The sequence below is a fragment of the Dendropsophus ebraccatus genome, chromosome 15 (assembly GCF_027789765.1).
Source record: "Dendropsophus ebraccatus isolate aDenEbr1 chromosome 15, aDenEbr1.pat, whole genome shotgun sequence".
In the NCBI taxonomy this organism is placed as follows: Eukaryota; Metazoa; Chordata; class Amphibia; order Anura; family Hylidae; genus Dendropsophus; species Dendropsophus ebraccatus.
Window position 1 is genome coordinate 73464278 of NC_091468.1, and position 17396 is coordinate 73481673.

The 17396-nt window shown below is 49.9% G+C and overlaps 1 protein-coding gene across 2 annotated transcripts in view; it reads left to right on the forward strand.

The window, feature by feature from the left end:
* Positions 1 to 17396, forward strand: part of LTBP1 (latent transforming growth factor beta binding protein 1) — a 332339-nt gene that overhangs the window by 116688 nt on the left and 198255 nt on the right. The window contains exon 5 of one of the 2 annotated variants that reach the window (XM_069954510.1): positions 17142 to 17309. The exons of the other annotated variant lie outside the window; for it this stretch is intronic. Coding sequence (XP_069810611.1) covers positions 17142 to 17309 — 168 coding nt within the window. The remainder of the gene's footprint in view (positions 1 to 17141; positions 17310 to 17396) is intronic. 2 annotated transcript variants of the gene reach the window in all.

Sequence of the window (17396 nt, forward strand, 5' to 3'; positions counted from 1 at the left end):
GAGGAGCTGAGAGAAGGGGGGTTGCGGTGCAGGCCGGCGGGAGAGCCGTAGAGGGGCGGTGTGGGTGAGCGGGGAGAAGATGCTGGGTGGCCAGGTTGGAGAGGGGCGGTGCAGTGCCGGCGGCCTCCAGCCACTGACAGCGCCGCCGCTGATCTGCCCCCGCCCCCTCCACTGAGCGTCCCGCTCCCCTTCCGGCCAGATATGGAGGTCCCGAGTCTGTGGAGGAGGAGGCCGCAGGGACTACAGTAGGTGGTGATCGCGGCGCTGCTCGTCCTGGAGCTATACAGCGGGATCGGGGGGCTCGGTGCAGACCCCCGTTCCCGCTGTATAGCTCCGTGACCCGCAGCTATGCGATCACCACCTACTGTAGTCCCTGCTCCTCCTCCTCCACAGACTCGGGACCTCCATATCTGGCCGGGAGGAGAGCATGTGTGCGGAGGTGAGAGGAGGAGGAGATGTATGTGCCCTCCTGCTCCAATCACCTCCAGCTGCACCAGTCACCCCCCAGTCCCCTCAGTGTCCCCCCAATCCCCTCATTGTTCCCTCAGTGTCCCCCCCTCAGTCCCCTTCAGTGTCCCCCCCCAGTCCCCTTCAGTGTCCCCCCCCCAGTCCCCTTCAGTGTCCCCCCCCCAGTCCCCTTCAGTGTCCCCCCCCCGTCCCCTCATTGTTCCCTCAGTGTCCCCCCGTCCCCTTCAGTGTCCCCCCCCCAGTCCCCTTCAGTGTCCCCCCCCAGTCCCCTTCAGTGTCCCCCCCGTCCCCTCATTGTTCCCTCAGTGTCCCCCCGTCCCCTTCAGTGTCCCCCCCCAGTCCCCTTCAGTGTGTCCCCCCAGTCCCCTCATTGTTCCCTCAGTGTCCCCCCAGTCCCCTCAGTGTCCCCCCAGTCCCCTCAGTGTGTCCCCCCAGTCCCCTCATTGTTCCCTCAGTGTCCCCCCGTCCCCTTCAGTGTCCCCCCCCAGTCCCCTTCAGTGTGTCCCCCCAGTCCCCTCATTGTTCCCTCAGTGTCCCCCCAGTCCCCTCAGTGTCCCCCCAGTCCCCTTTAGTGTCCCCCATTGTCCCTCCAGTCCCCTTTAGTGTCACCCCAGTCCCCTTTAGTGTCCCCTTTAGTGTCCCCCCAGTCCCCTTTAGTGTCCCCCATTGTCCCTCCAGTCCCCCAGGGTCACCCCAGTCCCCTTTAGTGTCCCCCAGTCCCCTTTAGTGTCCCCCAGTGTCACCCCAGTCCCCTTTAGTGGCCCCCAGTCCCCTTTAGTGGCCCTCCAGTCCCCTTTAGTGGCCCCCAGTCCCCTTTAGTGCCCCCCAGTCCCCTTTAGTGTCACCCCAGTCCCCTTTAGTGTCACCCCAGTCCCCTTTAGTGTCACCCCAGTCCCCTTTAGTGTCACCCCAGTCCCCTTTAGTGTCACCCCAGTCCCCTTTAGTGTCACCCCAGTCCCCTTTAGTGTCACCCCAGTCCCCTTCAGTTTTACCCCAGTCACCCCTCATCTATACCTGTACTACTACACCCCCTATCCACTATACCTCCACTACTACACCCTACGTAGATGGAGGCACAAACATGATTTCCTATACTATATGGGGGCTCTGTTACACTGGAAATCAATACAGTTGTCTAAAATATTAAAATAGTATCTGATGCTGCAGGGAGAAAATGTTCTGTTTATTTAGCAAAAAAGGAAAAAAATCGAGATTTAAATCGAGAATCGTCAAAAATTTTTAAAAAAATCGAGATTTTATTTTTTGCCCATATCGCCCAGCCCTAGACCATATATATATATATATATTGTGGGAATTAGCTGTGGTATATGCAGGATTGACTCACTTGGCAGACAGAGACAGGGACACTCAGGCATAAAGTCCAATAATAAAAGTCCAGTTTATTGTGGTGCCGGCAAAATAAACAGCCTTTACACATCAGGCAGGTTCAATGGCAAAACACAAAACAAAACCGGCTCGTCTGAGCACTAACTAAACATATCACCTCTAACTAACTCCAGCACCTTCCTACCAGGCACTGGTACAGCTCCTCACATAGCAGTTTGGCACCTTCAGGCACTGGTACAGGACTGAGGAGGAGGCTGATCACTCTGCCTGGCTTCTCTATATGCAGCGGCTGATTAGGCCTCAGCCTTGACCACTACCAGCAGTGGACTATGGATTGGGGAACCCGCCCAACTCTTCCCCAATCCAGAAAACTCCAGGTCCTATTTTGGCTTCCTTGCAAAGCCAGATAAGGTTTTTCTTAAACACACACTGAGCACTCCCTGGAGCTATAACACGTATGACAGAAATCTGGGAGAAACCTACCTGCCATCTATTATTTCTCCAGTCACTATCTCACAATATATATAGATAGATAGATATTATAGTTTGTGCATGTGTGTATATATATATATATATATATATATATATATATATATATATATATATATATATATATATATATATATATATATATATTATAGTGTGTGCGCATGTGTGTGTGTACATATATATATATATATATATATATTGTAGGGATCTTCCCGGGGGATGGTGTATTAGGACACAGTTCAGGCAGCAGACTTGGACTTATAAAAACAGCTGGGTGTTTATTAGCAGCATAAACAGTCCTCAACAGAAATGTAGCAATACCATGCTTTTCAGAACAAAACCAAACAAAAAGGTCCTTGCCCGTCTGGGCACTTACTAACACAGGTCTCCTGTCTAACTCTTCAGTAGGCAGTATCACAGGGTATGAATAGGCCCCAGCGGCGGCAGTATTCGTTGCTCCCAGGAGATACAGCATGCAAGCTGTTCACCCCTGGCTGAGAGCAATCCCCTGTAGCACTGTGAAGCTTTTAAGTTGTTGCAGGCTAATCAGGGCACACCTGATTGCAACAACCGAACTGGATCGGGGGGAAGGGAATGGCAGGTCCCACTACCAACCTACCCACCATTCCAGTAAATCCGGCCCGAAAAATGTAAAGAACAACTCAGCAGCATAATACTGCTGAGTAAGAGATCTTTCCCGGATTTACCATCTCACCGTAAGCAGTAGCCTGGGTGAGATGTACCTCCCCTCGCACACTTTACCAGTGACATGTCCACATATCCCCCCCCTCTTTTTCAGACCGGAGGGCTGAGCATTTTGTCCCCACAGACAGTGTACCCTTGATAGGGCGTCCGCATTTGCCTGTAACTTTCCTGGCCTGTGTTCCACGGTAAAATTAAAGTTTTGGAGGGACAGAAACCATCTAGTCACCCTCGCATTTTTCTCTTTATTAACCTTCATCCATGTTAGGGGGGCATGGTCGGTCACTAACTTGAACTTTCTGCCTAGCAAGTAATACCTCAGGGACTCTAGGGCCCATTTCACTGCCAGACATTCTCGCTCCACAATGGCGTAGTTTTTTTCGGCCGGGGATAGCTTCCTGCTTAAGTACATCACCGGGTGCTCCTCGCCATTCACGACCTGTGAGAGAACGGCGCCTAACCCTGTATTAGAGGCGTCTGTCTGGACCAGAAACTCTTGCCTAAAGTCAGGGGTAACTAGTACAGGTTGTTGACACAAGGCAGATTTAAGGCTTTGAAAAGCCTTCTCGGCCTCTGGAGTCCATGTCACCATTGCGGACTTACCTCCCTTTGTCAGGTCAGTTAGCGGGGCTGCAACTGTGGCAAAGTTTGGCACAAACCTACGGTAATAGCCCGTAATACCCAGGAAAGCTCTGACCTGTTTCTTTGTGAGGGGTTGAGGCCAATTCTGTATTGCCTCGATTTTATTTAGCTGTGGTTTGATTAACCCCCTCCCAATAATGTAGCCCAAGTATTTGGCCTCCTCTAAGGCTAGTGCACACTTCTCTGCATTGATAGTTAACCCTGCATCACTTATGGCCTCTAACACCGCCTGGACTTTACAGAGGTGACTTTCCCAATCAGGGCTAAAAATGACCACATCATCGAGGTAGGCAGCGGAGTAATCACGATGTGGTCGCAGAATCAAGTCCATCAACCTCTGAAAAGTGGCAGGGGCTCCATGTAACCCGAATGGCATCACTACGTATTGGAAGAGCCCATCAGGGGTGGAGAATGCAGTCTTCTCTCTAGCCTCAGGAGTGAGTGGGATCTGCCAGTAGCCTTTTGTGAGATCGAGGGTGGTTATGTACCTGGCATTACCCATTCTTTCAATCAACTCATCTACCCTGGGCATGGGGTAGGCATCGAACTTGGAGATCTCATTTAACTTTCTAAAATCATTACAGAACCTCCAAGTTCCATTGGGCTTTGGGATTAACACAATCGGGCTGGACCACTCGCTCTGGGACACCTCAATGACTCCTAGGTCAAGCATACGTTTTACCTCGGCTGACACCGCCTCCCTCCGTGCTTCTGGTATCCTATAGGGCTTAAGGTTTACCCTGCTTCTAGGCTCAGTTTCAATGTGATGGTGAATGAGATGCGTACGCCCTGGAAGGTCAGAAAACTTGTCTTTATTTTTCTGCAAAAACTCTTTAGTCTCCTGCTTCTGTGACACTGATAGAGTATCACCAATCTTGACCGGAGGGATTGGTTGTGACAAATTATTAATAGAGTTTGTCGCCACCAAGGATTCCCTGTCTTTCCAGGGTTTGATCAAGTTTATGTGATAAACTTGAAAAGGCTTCCTTCTACCTGGTTGGTGTACCTTGTAGTTTACCTCACTGATTTTTTCTACAATTTCATAGGGACCCTGCCACTTTGCTAAGAATTTACTTTCTACAGTGGGAACAAGAATGAGTACCCGGTCACCTGGGCTAAATGTCCTGATTCTCGCAGAACGATTGTAAATTCTGCTTTGGCTCTCTTGCGCCCTCTGGAGGTGTTCCCTTACTAGGGGCATTACAGTGGCTATACGGTCCTGCATTTGTGCTACATGCTCAATAACACTCTTGTATGGGGTGGACTCACTTTCCCATGTCTCTTTCGCTATATCCAACAAACCCCTAGGGTGACGACCATAGACCAACTCGAAGGGAGAGAACCCTGTGGACGCTTGGGGTACTTCCCTAATAGAAAACATCAGGTAAGGAAGTAAGTGATCCCAATCCCGACCATCTTTTTCCACCACTTTCTTTAACATATGTTTTAGGGTTTTATTAAACCTCTCCACTAATCCATCTGTCTGGGGATGATATACAGAGGTACGTAGGTGTGAGATTTTAAACAGTTTGCATACATCCTTCATCACCTTTGACATAAACGGGGTACCTTGGTCGGTCAAGATCTCCTTGGGGATCCCCACCCTGGAAAACATATAAAACAATTCACGCGCAATTGTTTTGGATGCAGTGTTTCTTAAGGGGACAGCCTCAGGATAGCGGGTTGCGTAGTCTAAGACTACCAAAATGTACTGGTGTCCCCTTGCCGACTTTACAATGGGACCCACTAAGTCCATTGCAATGCGGTCAAAAGGTACCTCTATGATGGGGAGCGAAACCAACGGACTGCGGAAATGCGACACTGGGGCGCTAAGCTGACATGTGGGGCACGACTCACAGTATTTTTTTATGTCAGCATAAATCGCAGGCCAATAAAACCTCTGGAGGACTCTCTCCTGCGTTTTATCTGTCCCCAAGTGGCCCCCAAGGACATGATTATGGGCCATGTCGAGTACCTGACGCCGGTACGACTTAGGCACCAGAAGCTGTTCCACAACCTCATCATTAATTTTAGTGACTCTATAGTAGAGATCGTTAGTCACAGAAAAATGTGGAAACTTTTTCTCAGCTTCAGGTTCCTGAGGTACCCCATTCATAACAGTGACCTGCTCTCTCGCATTTTTGAGAGTGGGGTCCTGCAACTGTGCAGTACCAAAATTATCCCTAGACACCTCTAAGTCTGGAACATTCTGCTCAGTGGGAGGAGCCTCTTCCTCACCAGCCAGGACCTGCAAAGGAAAAGCATCATTTTCATCCTGTACATTTTTATCATTTACCGTGGGTAATGCAATAGACTTAGGGGTCTCCTCACTCCTTTCAGGGGATTGTTGTTTTCCCCATAGAGCCCAGAACAATGGAAAATCACGCCCCAATATCACATTATGCATAAGGTTTTTAACCACACCCACTTCATATTGTACAGCGCCTAGTTCAGTCCCGACATTAGCCAGTACTATAGGGTAAACCTTTGTATCACCATGTATGCATACCACACTCATATGTCTTTTTGGCACAAAGTCCCCAGTCACCAGGCTGGCATGCACCAAGGTGACAAGGCTTCCTGAGTCCAGCAACGCCTTAACAGGGAAGTTATTGACAGTAATGTGGCAGACTTGCGGTTCAGTCTCTAGTCCAGTGACCGCAACAAAAGACGGTTCCGCAAATAGCGACTGACGCCGGCTAGCGTCACACTCCATGGGCTCAGCGGTAAGAGGGCAATGGGCAGACACATGTCCCGTCTCATGGCATCTCCAGCACTGGATAGGGCCTGGTCTCCTTGGCAAGGAGTCCTTTTTAGGGCCACTTAGCCACCTGGGACCATCACCAGTCTTTTGCCCTTGAGACACCTCCTGAGCGCTCTTCCCTCTATCAGCACCCCTCCACACTCCCCCAATAGATGGAAGTCTCTTACCAGATGATGGCACAGGTCTGGCACTCCGGGGAGGTGAAGGTGCTGCAGGAACATCACGGAGGTAGTCCTCGGTCGCCTGGAACCTCTCCACAAGGCTGACGAGTTCGTCGGCACTCCTAGGGTCACCTTGTCCTACCCAGCGTTGTAGATCAGCAGGAAGTGCACGGAGGTAGCGATCCATCACGACCCTCTCTAGGATCTGGGCAGGAGTAGAGGTGTCTGGCTCCAACCACTTTCTTGCCAAATGGATCAGGTCGTACATCTGGGACCTCGCTGACTTGTCCAGACTGTAGCTCCAGTTGCGGACCCTCCGGGCACGGACAGCAGCAGTAACTCCTAGTCGGGCGAGTATCTCTGCTTTTAGCCGAGGATAGTCTTTGACCTCTTGCTCACTGAGGTCATAATAGGCCTTTTGAGGTTCGCCTGTTAAATAAGGCGCAATCACTTCTGCCCACTCAGTGGAGGGTAACTTCTCTCTCTCAGCCACCCGCTCAAAGACAGTTAAGTAGGCCTCAATATCATCATCAGCAGTCATCTTTTGCAGCGCACGCTGCACGGCTCTTTTCACAGACAAAGTCTCTGGCGCGGCTGCTGCCACCAGCTGGGGATTAGCACCTGCAGACGCCTCTTGCTTTGCTATCAGGTGCTCAATAAGTCTCTGTTGTGCAGCCATTGTCTGTTCATGGCGTAGGTTAGCGTCTGTCAGAGCCTGTTGTTGCTGCAAACTCACTTGCATTAACTGCTTCATCATCTCCTCCATGTTGCTTGGCTGTTTTTGGAGTGAAGCAGCAGCCTTCACCCAGGACATAAGCAGCTGTAGCCAAGTTGATGCACACCGTTGCCCCTAGCAACCGTTTTGCCCGCTCCGCAGCACCAATTGTAGGGATCTTCCCGGGGGATGGTGTATTAGGACACAGTTCAGGCAGCAGACTTGGACTTATAAAAACAGCTGGGTGTTTATTAGCAGCATAAACAGTCCTCAACAGAAATGTAGCAATACCATGCTTTTCAGAACAAAACCAAACAAAAAGGTCCTTGCCCGTCTGGGCACTTACTAACACAGGTCTCCTGTCTAACTCTTCAGTAGGCAGTATCACAGGGTATGAATAGGCCCCAGCGGCGGCAGTATTCGTTGCTCCCAGGAGATACAGCATGCAAGCTGTTCACCCCTGGCTGAGAGCAATCCCCTGTAGCACTGTGAAGCTTTTAAGTTGTTGCAGGCTAATCAGGGCACACCTGATTGCAACAACCGAACTGGATCGGGGGGAAGGGAATGGCAGGTCCCACTACCAACCTACCCACCATTCCAGTAAATCCGGCCCGAAAAATGTAAAGAACAACTCAGCAGCATAATACTGCTGAGTAAGAGATCTTTCCCGGATTTACCATCTCACCGTAAGCAGTAGCCTGGGTGAGATGTACCTCCCCTCGCACACTTTACCAGTGACATGTCCACAATATATATATACACACATACACAGTGGTACCTCAGTTCTTGATCTTAATTGGTTCAGGAAGGCAGTTATACAAGTTATACACAAGAAATGTTCATCAGAAGCAGCAATTATAGTCCAGTAGTCACCAACTCCTCACTCATCCTTTATTGTATAGAGTCCCCCCCAGCTCTGTAACCGATGGGAGATGATGGTGCACTGACTGTACTACTCCTGTACTGTATATACACTCCAGCAGTCATATACAGCACTGTACTGTATGTGAAGCCTCAGCACTGCTTAACTCGCCAGGTACAACCTACAATCAAAGCTCAAAAATACATTTGAAAACTGAGCAAAGGGTGTGTGTGTATATATATATATATATATATATATATATATATATATATATACTGAGTGTTGAGGTGCATAATACTTAGTTTACCTGTCGCAAAAGATGTTTTAGGGTAGCTTCACACGTACCGTATCGCTGCGTTTTTATTGCTGCGTTTTTGGTGCGATTTTTACATGCGAGTTTTGATTTTCACATGAAAATCATGTGAAAATCAAAACGCGCATGTAAAAAACACAGCGATAAAAACTCTGCGTTAAAAACGAAGCAATACGGTACGTGTGAAGGCACCCTTAGGCTAGATTCACACCTAACATATCCGCAGCGGATTTCTTGCTGCAAATCTGCTGCGGATACTTGCCCATTCACTGTCAAACTCAGCGCCAGTAACCCCCACAGCCCGGAAACATACTGCACTGTCCCCGCTCCGGCTTGTTTCAGGGTCTCCCGGCGCTCAGGAGAATGAAAGCCGTGACCACCACAAGGGTGAAGGGAGACCTACTCCATGTTACTACCTGGAGAATGTTATACCCTAGCAGCCCCCGTGGTGGATGCCACGCGTAGGTGTCCCCAGTACGTCTGTCCCTTCAGGGTATTTATCTCTGATGAGAATATATATATATATATATATATATATACACGTCTCGCTCCATGCATAGACATCGTTACTATAGGAGAAGTGAATCATCCCCCATTAGAGAGGACAGGCAGGGTTCACTGTACTTTAAACTTTCTCATGAAATATAAACTTTCCTTGAGACTCTGGACGTCCCGGTACAATGTGCTTTATATCATTGCTTTGGTGTATGTAAACATGAGGAAGGCATCAGAAGCTCTCTATATACTGTGCAATCCGGGACCGGAGACTAACACTATACATTGCTTCATGTCAGACATATACAGTAGAAGAAACACTCACTATAAGAAGAGATTGCATAGACTTGGGGAAATGACTCCAATCTCACATCACATTGACTAGAGCTTCAGGGTGGGGAGGCCGAACAGCATGGTAGTTCCCTAGGGGTGCACAAACACGGTCAACTATTTCAGGACATATGGGTATCATGGCCAATTCTCAGTTTGTAGTGAATATGAATGTACTTATTGCCTTCTGTGGCGTAGCAGAAATGCCACTAGCAAGCCACTAAGTTGTAGGGATAGTTAAGTGCCATAGTGCCCCCTAGTGGTCAGCGAGTCACGTCTGGTAAGGCAGTTTCCTATTTTCCTTTCCTTTTGAAGACACATGAAATTCATCCTCTTGGTCTCTCAGGTGAGGCTCATGCATCCTCTTGGTCTCTCTGGTGAGGCTCATGCATCCTCTTGGTCTCTCTGGTGAGGCTCATGCATCCTCTTGGTCTCTCTGGTGAGGCTCATGCATCCTCTTGGTCTCTCAGGTGAGGCTCATGCATCCTCTTGGTCTCTCAGATGAGGCTCGTGCATCCTCTTGGTCTCTCAGGTGAGGCTCGTGCATCCTCTTGGTCTCTCTGGTAAGGCTCATGCATCCTCTTGGTCTCTCAGGTGAGGCTCGTGCATCCTCTTGGTCTCTCAGGTGAGGCTCGTGCATCCTCTTGGTCTCTCAGGTGAGGCTCGTGCATCCTCTTGGTCTCTCAGGTGAGGCTCATGCATCCTCTTGGTCTCTCAGGTGAGGCTCGTGCATCCTCTTGGTCTCTCTGGTGAGGCTCATGCATCCTCTTGGTCTCTCAGTTGAGGCTCATGCATCCTCTTGGTCTCTCTGGTGAGGCTCATGCATCCTCTTGGTCTCTCTGGTGAGGCTCATGCATCCTCTTGGTCTCTCAGGTGAGGCTCATGCATCCTCTTGGTCTCTCAGGTGAGGCTGATGCATCCTCTTGGTCTCTCAGGTGAGGCTCGTACATCCTCTTGGTCTCTCAGGTGAGGCTCGTACATCCTCTTGGTCTCTCAGGTGAGGCTCGTGCATCCTCTTGGTCTCTCTGGTGAGGCTCATGCATCCTCTTGGTCTCTCTGGTGAGGCTCGTGCATCCTCTTGGTCTCTCAGGTGAGGCTGATGCATCCTCTTGGTCTCTCAGGTGAGGCTGATGCATCCTCTTGGTCTCTCAGATGAGGCTCATGCATCCTCTTGGTCTCTCTGGTGAGGCTCATGCATCCTCTTGGTCTCTCTGGTGAGGCTCATGCATCCTCTTGGTCTCTCTGGTGAGGCTTGTACATCCTCTTGGTCTCTCTGGTGAGGCTCATGCATCCTCTTGGTCTCTCTGGTGAGGCTCATGCATCCTCTTGGTCTCTCTGGTGAGGCTCATGCATCCTCTTGGTCTCTCAGGTGAGGCTCATGCATCCTCTTGGTCTCTCAGGTGAGGCTCATGCATCCTCTTGGTCTCTCTGGTGAGGCTCATGCATCCTCTTGGTCTCTCTGGTGAGGCTCATGCATCCTCTTGGTCTCTCAGGTGAGGCTGATGCATCCTCTTGGTCTCTCAGGTCGGGCTCGTACATCCTCTTGGTCTCTCAGGTGAGGCTCATGCATCCTCTTGGTCTCTCAGGTGAGGCTCATGCATCTGGTCTATCTGGCATCACTTTAAGCTCTTTGACAGTAGAAGTCGTTTCAGAAGGGCTACCATAGTTGCAGGCCATGTCATCCCTCTTTGGGTCGAAGGTATAGAAGGTCACCAGAACTGCCTCTCTAAGAACTTTTTCAAGATTCCAGAACCAGGAGGATCATTTTGGCATAAGTTTCTTTCCTCAATCTTTCTCCAAGCCAACAAAACAAAGGCTCTGCAGTTGTGAGAACATTGGCAGAAGGACGACTCAAGAACACAACGCCAGAATGGGTCCTGTTTCGATTTCACTATTGTGGCCCCCTTCCCGGGATTTACTGATGTATAAGACTTTGTCCAGGCTTTCTTTTCAGCGTCTGATTGTAACCAGTGCTCCGCATGTATGCCCCAGACAGATATAACTATATACATATGTAGTCACATATATCTGCTCTTTACATTGTGAAGGAAAACACACAGTCTTCTGGTCTCCATCTGGGCAGTAGAGCTCTATGGTTAGATACATGGGGAGCTGCTGACCCGTATGCTGAACCTGCAGTACATGAACTTCTACATGAAATCATGCTGGCACAGGGCGTCATACCTCACAGTAATGTTATGAGGCAGCATAGCAACATTTCTGCAAACAGCCTTGGTCTTCATTAGAAGAATCTCCTCGTTCTCCGTGTTTTGGGTTTGGCATTCTGCGTGGTAGGGTGTGATGTTCCCATTAGTGCCTCTACAGCACTTTCCTCATCTAGAAGCTCCAGAATCGGTCGAGATGGACGTATACCCAGGAAAAAAGCTTTCCCCTCCAGAGGAGTCGGGTACTTAACACTTCCATCACCGCCCGGCCCTGGGGCACCGTATCTCAGGTCAAGTGGTGTATCTAAGAATATCGCCAGACGTGGATTGTGGAAGGTCTGCGGATACATGAGTAAGCTTCCATCTAATTGCTGACATGCCATTGTTTGAAATCATATCTGGCTCTTGTCACCAGCGGAGAGTGTCGGACGGCCAGAAAGCTTGCTGAACGAGTCACCGCTGGCATGTAAAACACTTGGATGCGGGATTGGTGAGAAGCGGCCACATTTAACAGCTACGTTCTTCCCAATAATTTGATGCAAAATTTTCCAAATGAAAATGTGAAGAAAAACAGATTTAAAAAAATTGGAATAAAGCAACAATTGCTGACTTGCTGTTAGTTTCCCCATTGTTCCCATATCCTTCTCTGATTCCCTGTGTTGGCTAGGCCAGAGGACGGCCACTCCTGGAGTTCACTGCCATACAGACTTACTGTTATATTGTACGGCATCTATATCTGTGAAACTATTACAGTGAATGTACGATCAGGCCAATTTTTTTTCCCACTGACCTGGCGCCGGCTCGAGGATCTCGGTGGCTTGGTGTTTTTTAAAACATTGCCTGGTTTCCCGCTTGGTGCATTTTCGCCTTGTGCATCGGTCCCCATGGGGGCTGGGGGGCTTGTGTACCGGGCCACCTCCAGTGCATAGAGCCGGGCTGGTGCACAAGACAAAAACAGTGCCGAGTGCGACTGCGCCACCAGGATCCCTGCATAGACAGGTCAGTGAAAAGTTTTTTAGCCAAGAATCTGCTAGCAAGGAGGGAAAGCCCATCATAAATAATGACAGTTTATATATAGTATCAGGTCAATTAAAGCAAATTGTAATCTTCATGTCCATACAGAATATTGGATGGAAGGATAGTAAGTATCCATGGGAGGTCACCCACTGGTATCTGCAGAGTATAGATATACACCGTAAGGAGTCTCTTCACTTGACTGGTCGCCTGCAGAACATTCACTCTTGGATTTCCCCAGTATTTGTCACTCAGAGAAGGAAATGAGGACCAGCTACAATGCGGAGTCACCCTTTTCCTATCACCCTGTGGGGAGACTGTACAATACTCCACTGATCTTCTCACTAATTCTCATTCATTCCATATTTCACAGTATTTCCCCCCACGAGGTTCCACAGCAGATCAGACTTCTTAGTCTATGAAGTGTCTTGCTGAGAAGGATTTGTACTATTAGAACAGGGATGGGCCGGCTGAGCATCATGTCACATACAGTTCAGCAGTATCTGGAATGCGGCCATTGCCCATCCCTGTCCTGTATTAGCTGCATAATAAGATAGTATGGATCTTCAATTCTTACTCTGATCGGAAGTAACAAGTATTTGCAAACACTTACTTGCCATATAACTTTAAGGAGACTATGTCAGTAGATTTATGCTTCCTCTGAGGGATACTTCATTCTTTTCAGTTTCTCTGTGCTCATTACTCCTTGATATTCATGAGCACCAGCTCTCTTTGCCTACCGGCTGCTAATTGGCAGTTATCTATCCATACTGTGTATAGGCAGAAAGCTGTCAATCAGAAGGTGGAGGGGGGGGGGGCACAAAGCCCATTACTCTGCATATTAGGAGAAAAGTATGGTGTAAGTGATACAGGGTTCTGTTCAGCATTTCAATAGTTTTTGCCTCCCTTTTGGACCGGCCTCCTGTGCTGCCCAGCGTATGAACTGGACCGATGTACAGTACACAATGGTCTCCTGCACACTCCCATACTGTTTGTGGACCATGTACATTCATATTTTATCCATATTTGCGGATCCATTTGCCGTGGCCCGGGTTACTGGTACTGGTGTTGGTCCTGCTGGTGGGTTCTTTCACTGTGGCCAGGAGCGGTAAAACCCACCCCTGGACATATACGGTAAACAGGCTTTGGTTAGGACTAAGGTAAGGGATGTTAGTGCAAAAACAGTGCTCTGGTACTGACCAAAATATTCAGCAGTAACAATAGACCAACAGGTAGATAGGTGAGCTGTTAGCAGAAACAGTAAGGTAACAGGAGATAGAGACCGTCTAGGAGGGCCTAATGTACTATGTACTCTACCGGGATGTGGTGAAGTGTCTCTATAGTGTTTGAAGAAATCCTAATACTCACGTATGGATGAGTCCCAGTTATCTCACCTAACCGCCTTCTGTGGGGTTCTGTCCCTTGTAATAGTACGAGTCCCAGGTCTCTGCTCTGAGTGGAGCTGCTTGTAGAACCTTTCCTACAAAGCTGAGCGTCAGTCAGTAGAGAGCGGCTTGCTGGCACTGTGCTCTACTGCAGCTCCAGTCTTAAAATACTCTGTTCCCTTTTCTCTAAAGTGGTCAACTGTCCTGTTTTAGCTGTATGATCCTCGGCATAGGTAAGGGTGAAGACCCCCTTGTCTCCAGTTTCCCTAAAGGTCTAGTCTAAGGACCTATAGTGGTTGGGTAACTAGCTGTGAAAAACAGGTCTGCTCTCTTCTCTCTCTGAAACCAGAATCAATACCTCAAGGAAGTGCAAACTAAAGAGAGAACGTGTGTGTGTGTGGCTAGACCTAGTGTTATCTGCGACCAGGTGTGACCTGGTGTCCAGAGCCATCAGACTAAGCATGTGACCTGGGGTCCAGAGCCATCAGACTAAGCATGTGACCAGGGCATCCAGAGCCATCAGAATAAGCATGTGACCAGGGCGTCCAGAGCCATCAGACTAAGCATGTGACCAGGGGTCCAGAGCCATCAGAATAAGCATGTGACCAGGGGGTCCAGAGCCATCACACTAAGCATGTGACCAGGGCGTCCAGAGCCATCAGAATAAGCATGTGACCATGGCGTCCAGAGCCATCAGACTAATCATGTGACCAGGGCGTCCAGAGCCATCAGACTAAGCATGTGACCAGGAGGTCCAGAGCCATCAGACTAAGCATGTGACCAGGGCGTCCAGAGCCATCAGAATAAGCATGTGACCAGGGGGTCCAGAGCCATCACACTAAGCATGTGACCAGGGAGTCCAGAGCCATCAGAATAAGCATGTGACCAGGGGGTCCAGAGCCATCAGAATAAGCATGTGACCAGGGCGTCCAGAGCCATCAGACTAAGCATGTGACCAGGGCGTCCAGAGCCATCAGACTAAGCATGTGACCCGGGGTCCAGAGCCATCAGACTAAGCATGTGACCAGGGCGTCCAGAGCCATCAGACTAAGCATGTGACCAGGGCGTCCAGAGCCATCAGACTAAGCATGTGACCAGGGAGTCCAGAGCCATCAGACTAAGCATGTGACCAGGGCGTCCAGAGCCATCAGACTAAGCATGTGACCAGGGCGTCCAGAGCCATCAGACTAAGCATGTGACCAGGGCGTCCAGAGCCATCAGACTAAGCATGTGACCAGGGCGTCCAGAGCCATCAGACTAAGCATGTGACCAGGGCGTCCAGAGCCATCAGACTAATCATGTGACCAGGAGGTCCAGAGCCATCAGACTAATCATGTGACCAGGGCGTCCAGAGCCATCAGACTAAGCATGTGACTCGGGGTCCAGAGCCATCAGACTAAGCATGTGACCCGGGGTCCAGAGCCATCAGACTAAGCATGTGACCCGGGGTCCAGAGCCATCAGACTAAGCATGTGACCAGGGCGTCCAGAGCCATCAGACTAAGCATGTGACCAGGGCGTCTAGAGCCATCAGACTAAGCATGTGACCAGGGCGTCTAGAGCCATCAGACTAAGCATGTGACCAGGGCGTCCAGAGCCATCAGACTAAGCATGTGACCAGGGCGTCCAGAGCCATCAGACTAAGCATGTGACCAGGGCGTCCAGAGCCATCAGACTAAGCATGTGACCAGGGCGTCCAGAGCCATCAGACTAAGCATGTTACCAGGGGGTCCAGAGCCATCAGACTAAGCATGTGACCTGGGGTCCAGAGCCATCAGACTAAGCATGTGACCAGGGGGTCCAGAGCCATCAGACTAAGCATGTGACCAGGGGGTCCAGAGCCATCAGACTAAGCATGTGACCTGGGGTCCAGAGCCATCAGACTAAGCATGTAATTAAGGGAAAGACTAATCAGCCATTAGCAGTAGTGGTGGGTTTCTGCCCCCGTAGGGGTATAATCAGTCATTAGCAGTAGTGGTGGGTTTCTGCCCCCGGAGGAGTATAATCAGCCATTAGCAGTAGTGGTGGGTTTCTGCCCCCAGAGGGGTATAATCACTCATTAGCAGTAGTGGTGGGTTTCTGCCCCCGGAGGGGTATAATCAGTCATTAGCAGTAGTGGTGGGTTTCTGCCCCCAGAGGGGTATAATCACTCATTAGCAGTAGTGGTAGGTTTCTGCCCCCGGAGGAGTATAATCAGCCATTAGCAGTAGTGGTGGGTTTCTGCCCCCGGAGGGATATAATCAGCCATTAGCAGTAGTGGTGGGTTTCTGCCCCCGGAGGGGTATAATCAGTCATTAGCAGTAGTGGTGGGTTTCTGCCCCCGGAGGGATATAATCAGTCATTAGCAGTAGTGGTGGGTTTCTGCCCCTGGAGGGGTATAATCAGCCACTAGCAGTAGTGGTGGGTTTCTGCCCCCGGAGGGGTATAATCAGTCATTAGCAGTAGTGGTAGGTTTCTGCCCCCGGAGGAGTATAATCAGTCATTAGCAGTAGTGGTGGGTTTCTGCCCCCGGAGGGGTATAATCAGCCATTAGCAGTAGTGGTGGGTTTCTGCCCCCGGAGGGGTATAATCAGCCACTAGCAGTAGTGTTGGGTTTCTGCCCCCGGAGGGGTGTAATCAGTTACAGCCATAGAATTCCTAAACCCAATAGAGGAGCTGTGGCCAAAGGTGAAAAAGAAATAGAAAAAAAAAAATTTGGACCCGAGCCGCTGCGTCACAGAGCAGATCTGCTCACTGCCGTCTAAGGTGCCAGGAGATTCGAGACAGATGTTCTCAGACACGCCGCATGCCTAAAACATTTCCAGGGGACGGGCGAGAGAGAGAGAGAGGGGAAGCGAGGGACGTAATAACGGCAGAAACAGCTGGAGCATGCAGGAGGACGCAGCAGCTCTCCTCCCCTAGGTGTTGTGCCGCCATCCTCCGTGCAGCACATCTGCCTGTCACAGCGCGCTCTCTAAGCTGTCATGCAGCCGGCTCAGCCTTCTTTTTTTCCGGCTTTCCCTCTCGCTGTGAATAAAGTGCAGCTTTGTGATTCCTAATCCCACTCTGGTGACCTGACGTTAGATGTGGTCTTGGAGTCGCTCCCGGAGTTGTGTCTGCTAATCTTCCCGCTCCTGTTTCACAGACACCACTGGATGCCGAGCAGACATCACTGGATGCCGAGCAGACATCATTACTTCTCCCTCGTATTGGTTTTTTAGTTCTCTTTTTTTCTCCGTACTTTGGGAGGAAACCAATGGATACCAAGCTGATCTGTCTGTTTTTCCTTTTCTCTGTGCCTCCTCTGGCAGTGGGGAACCAGACGGGCCGCATCAAGGTGGTCTTCACTCCCAGCATTTGCAAAGTGACCTGTATCAAGGGCCGCTGTCATAACAACTGCGAGAAGGGGAACACAACCACGCTTATTAGTGAGAATGGTCACGCTGCTGACACACTCACCTCCAGTAACTTCCGAGTAGGTAAGTGCAGTCCCAGATGTCACTAGTTGTCTGTTGTTTCTGCTATGCTTGTACCGGGGGGCACGCTGTTATTGCATCGATTACAAG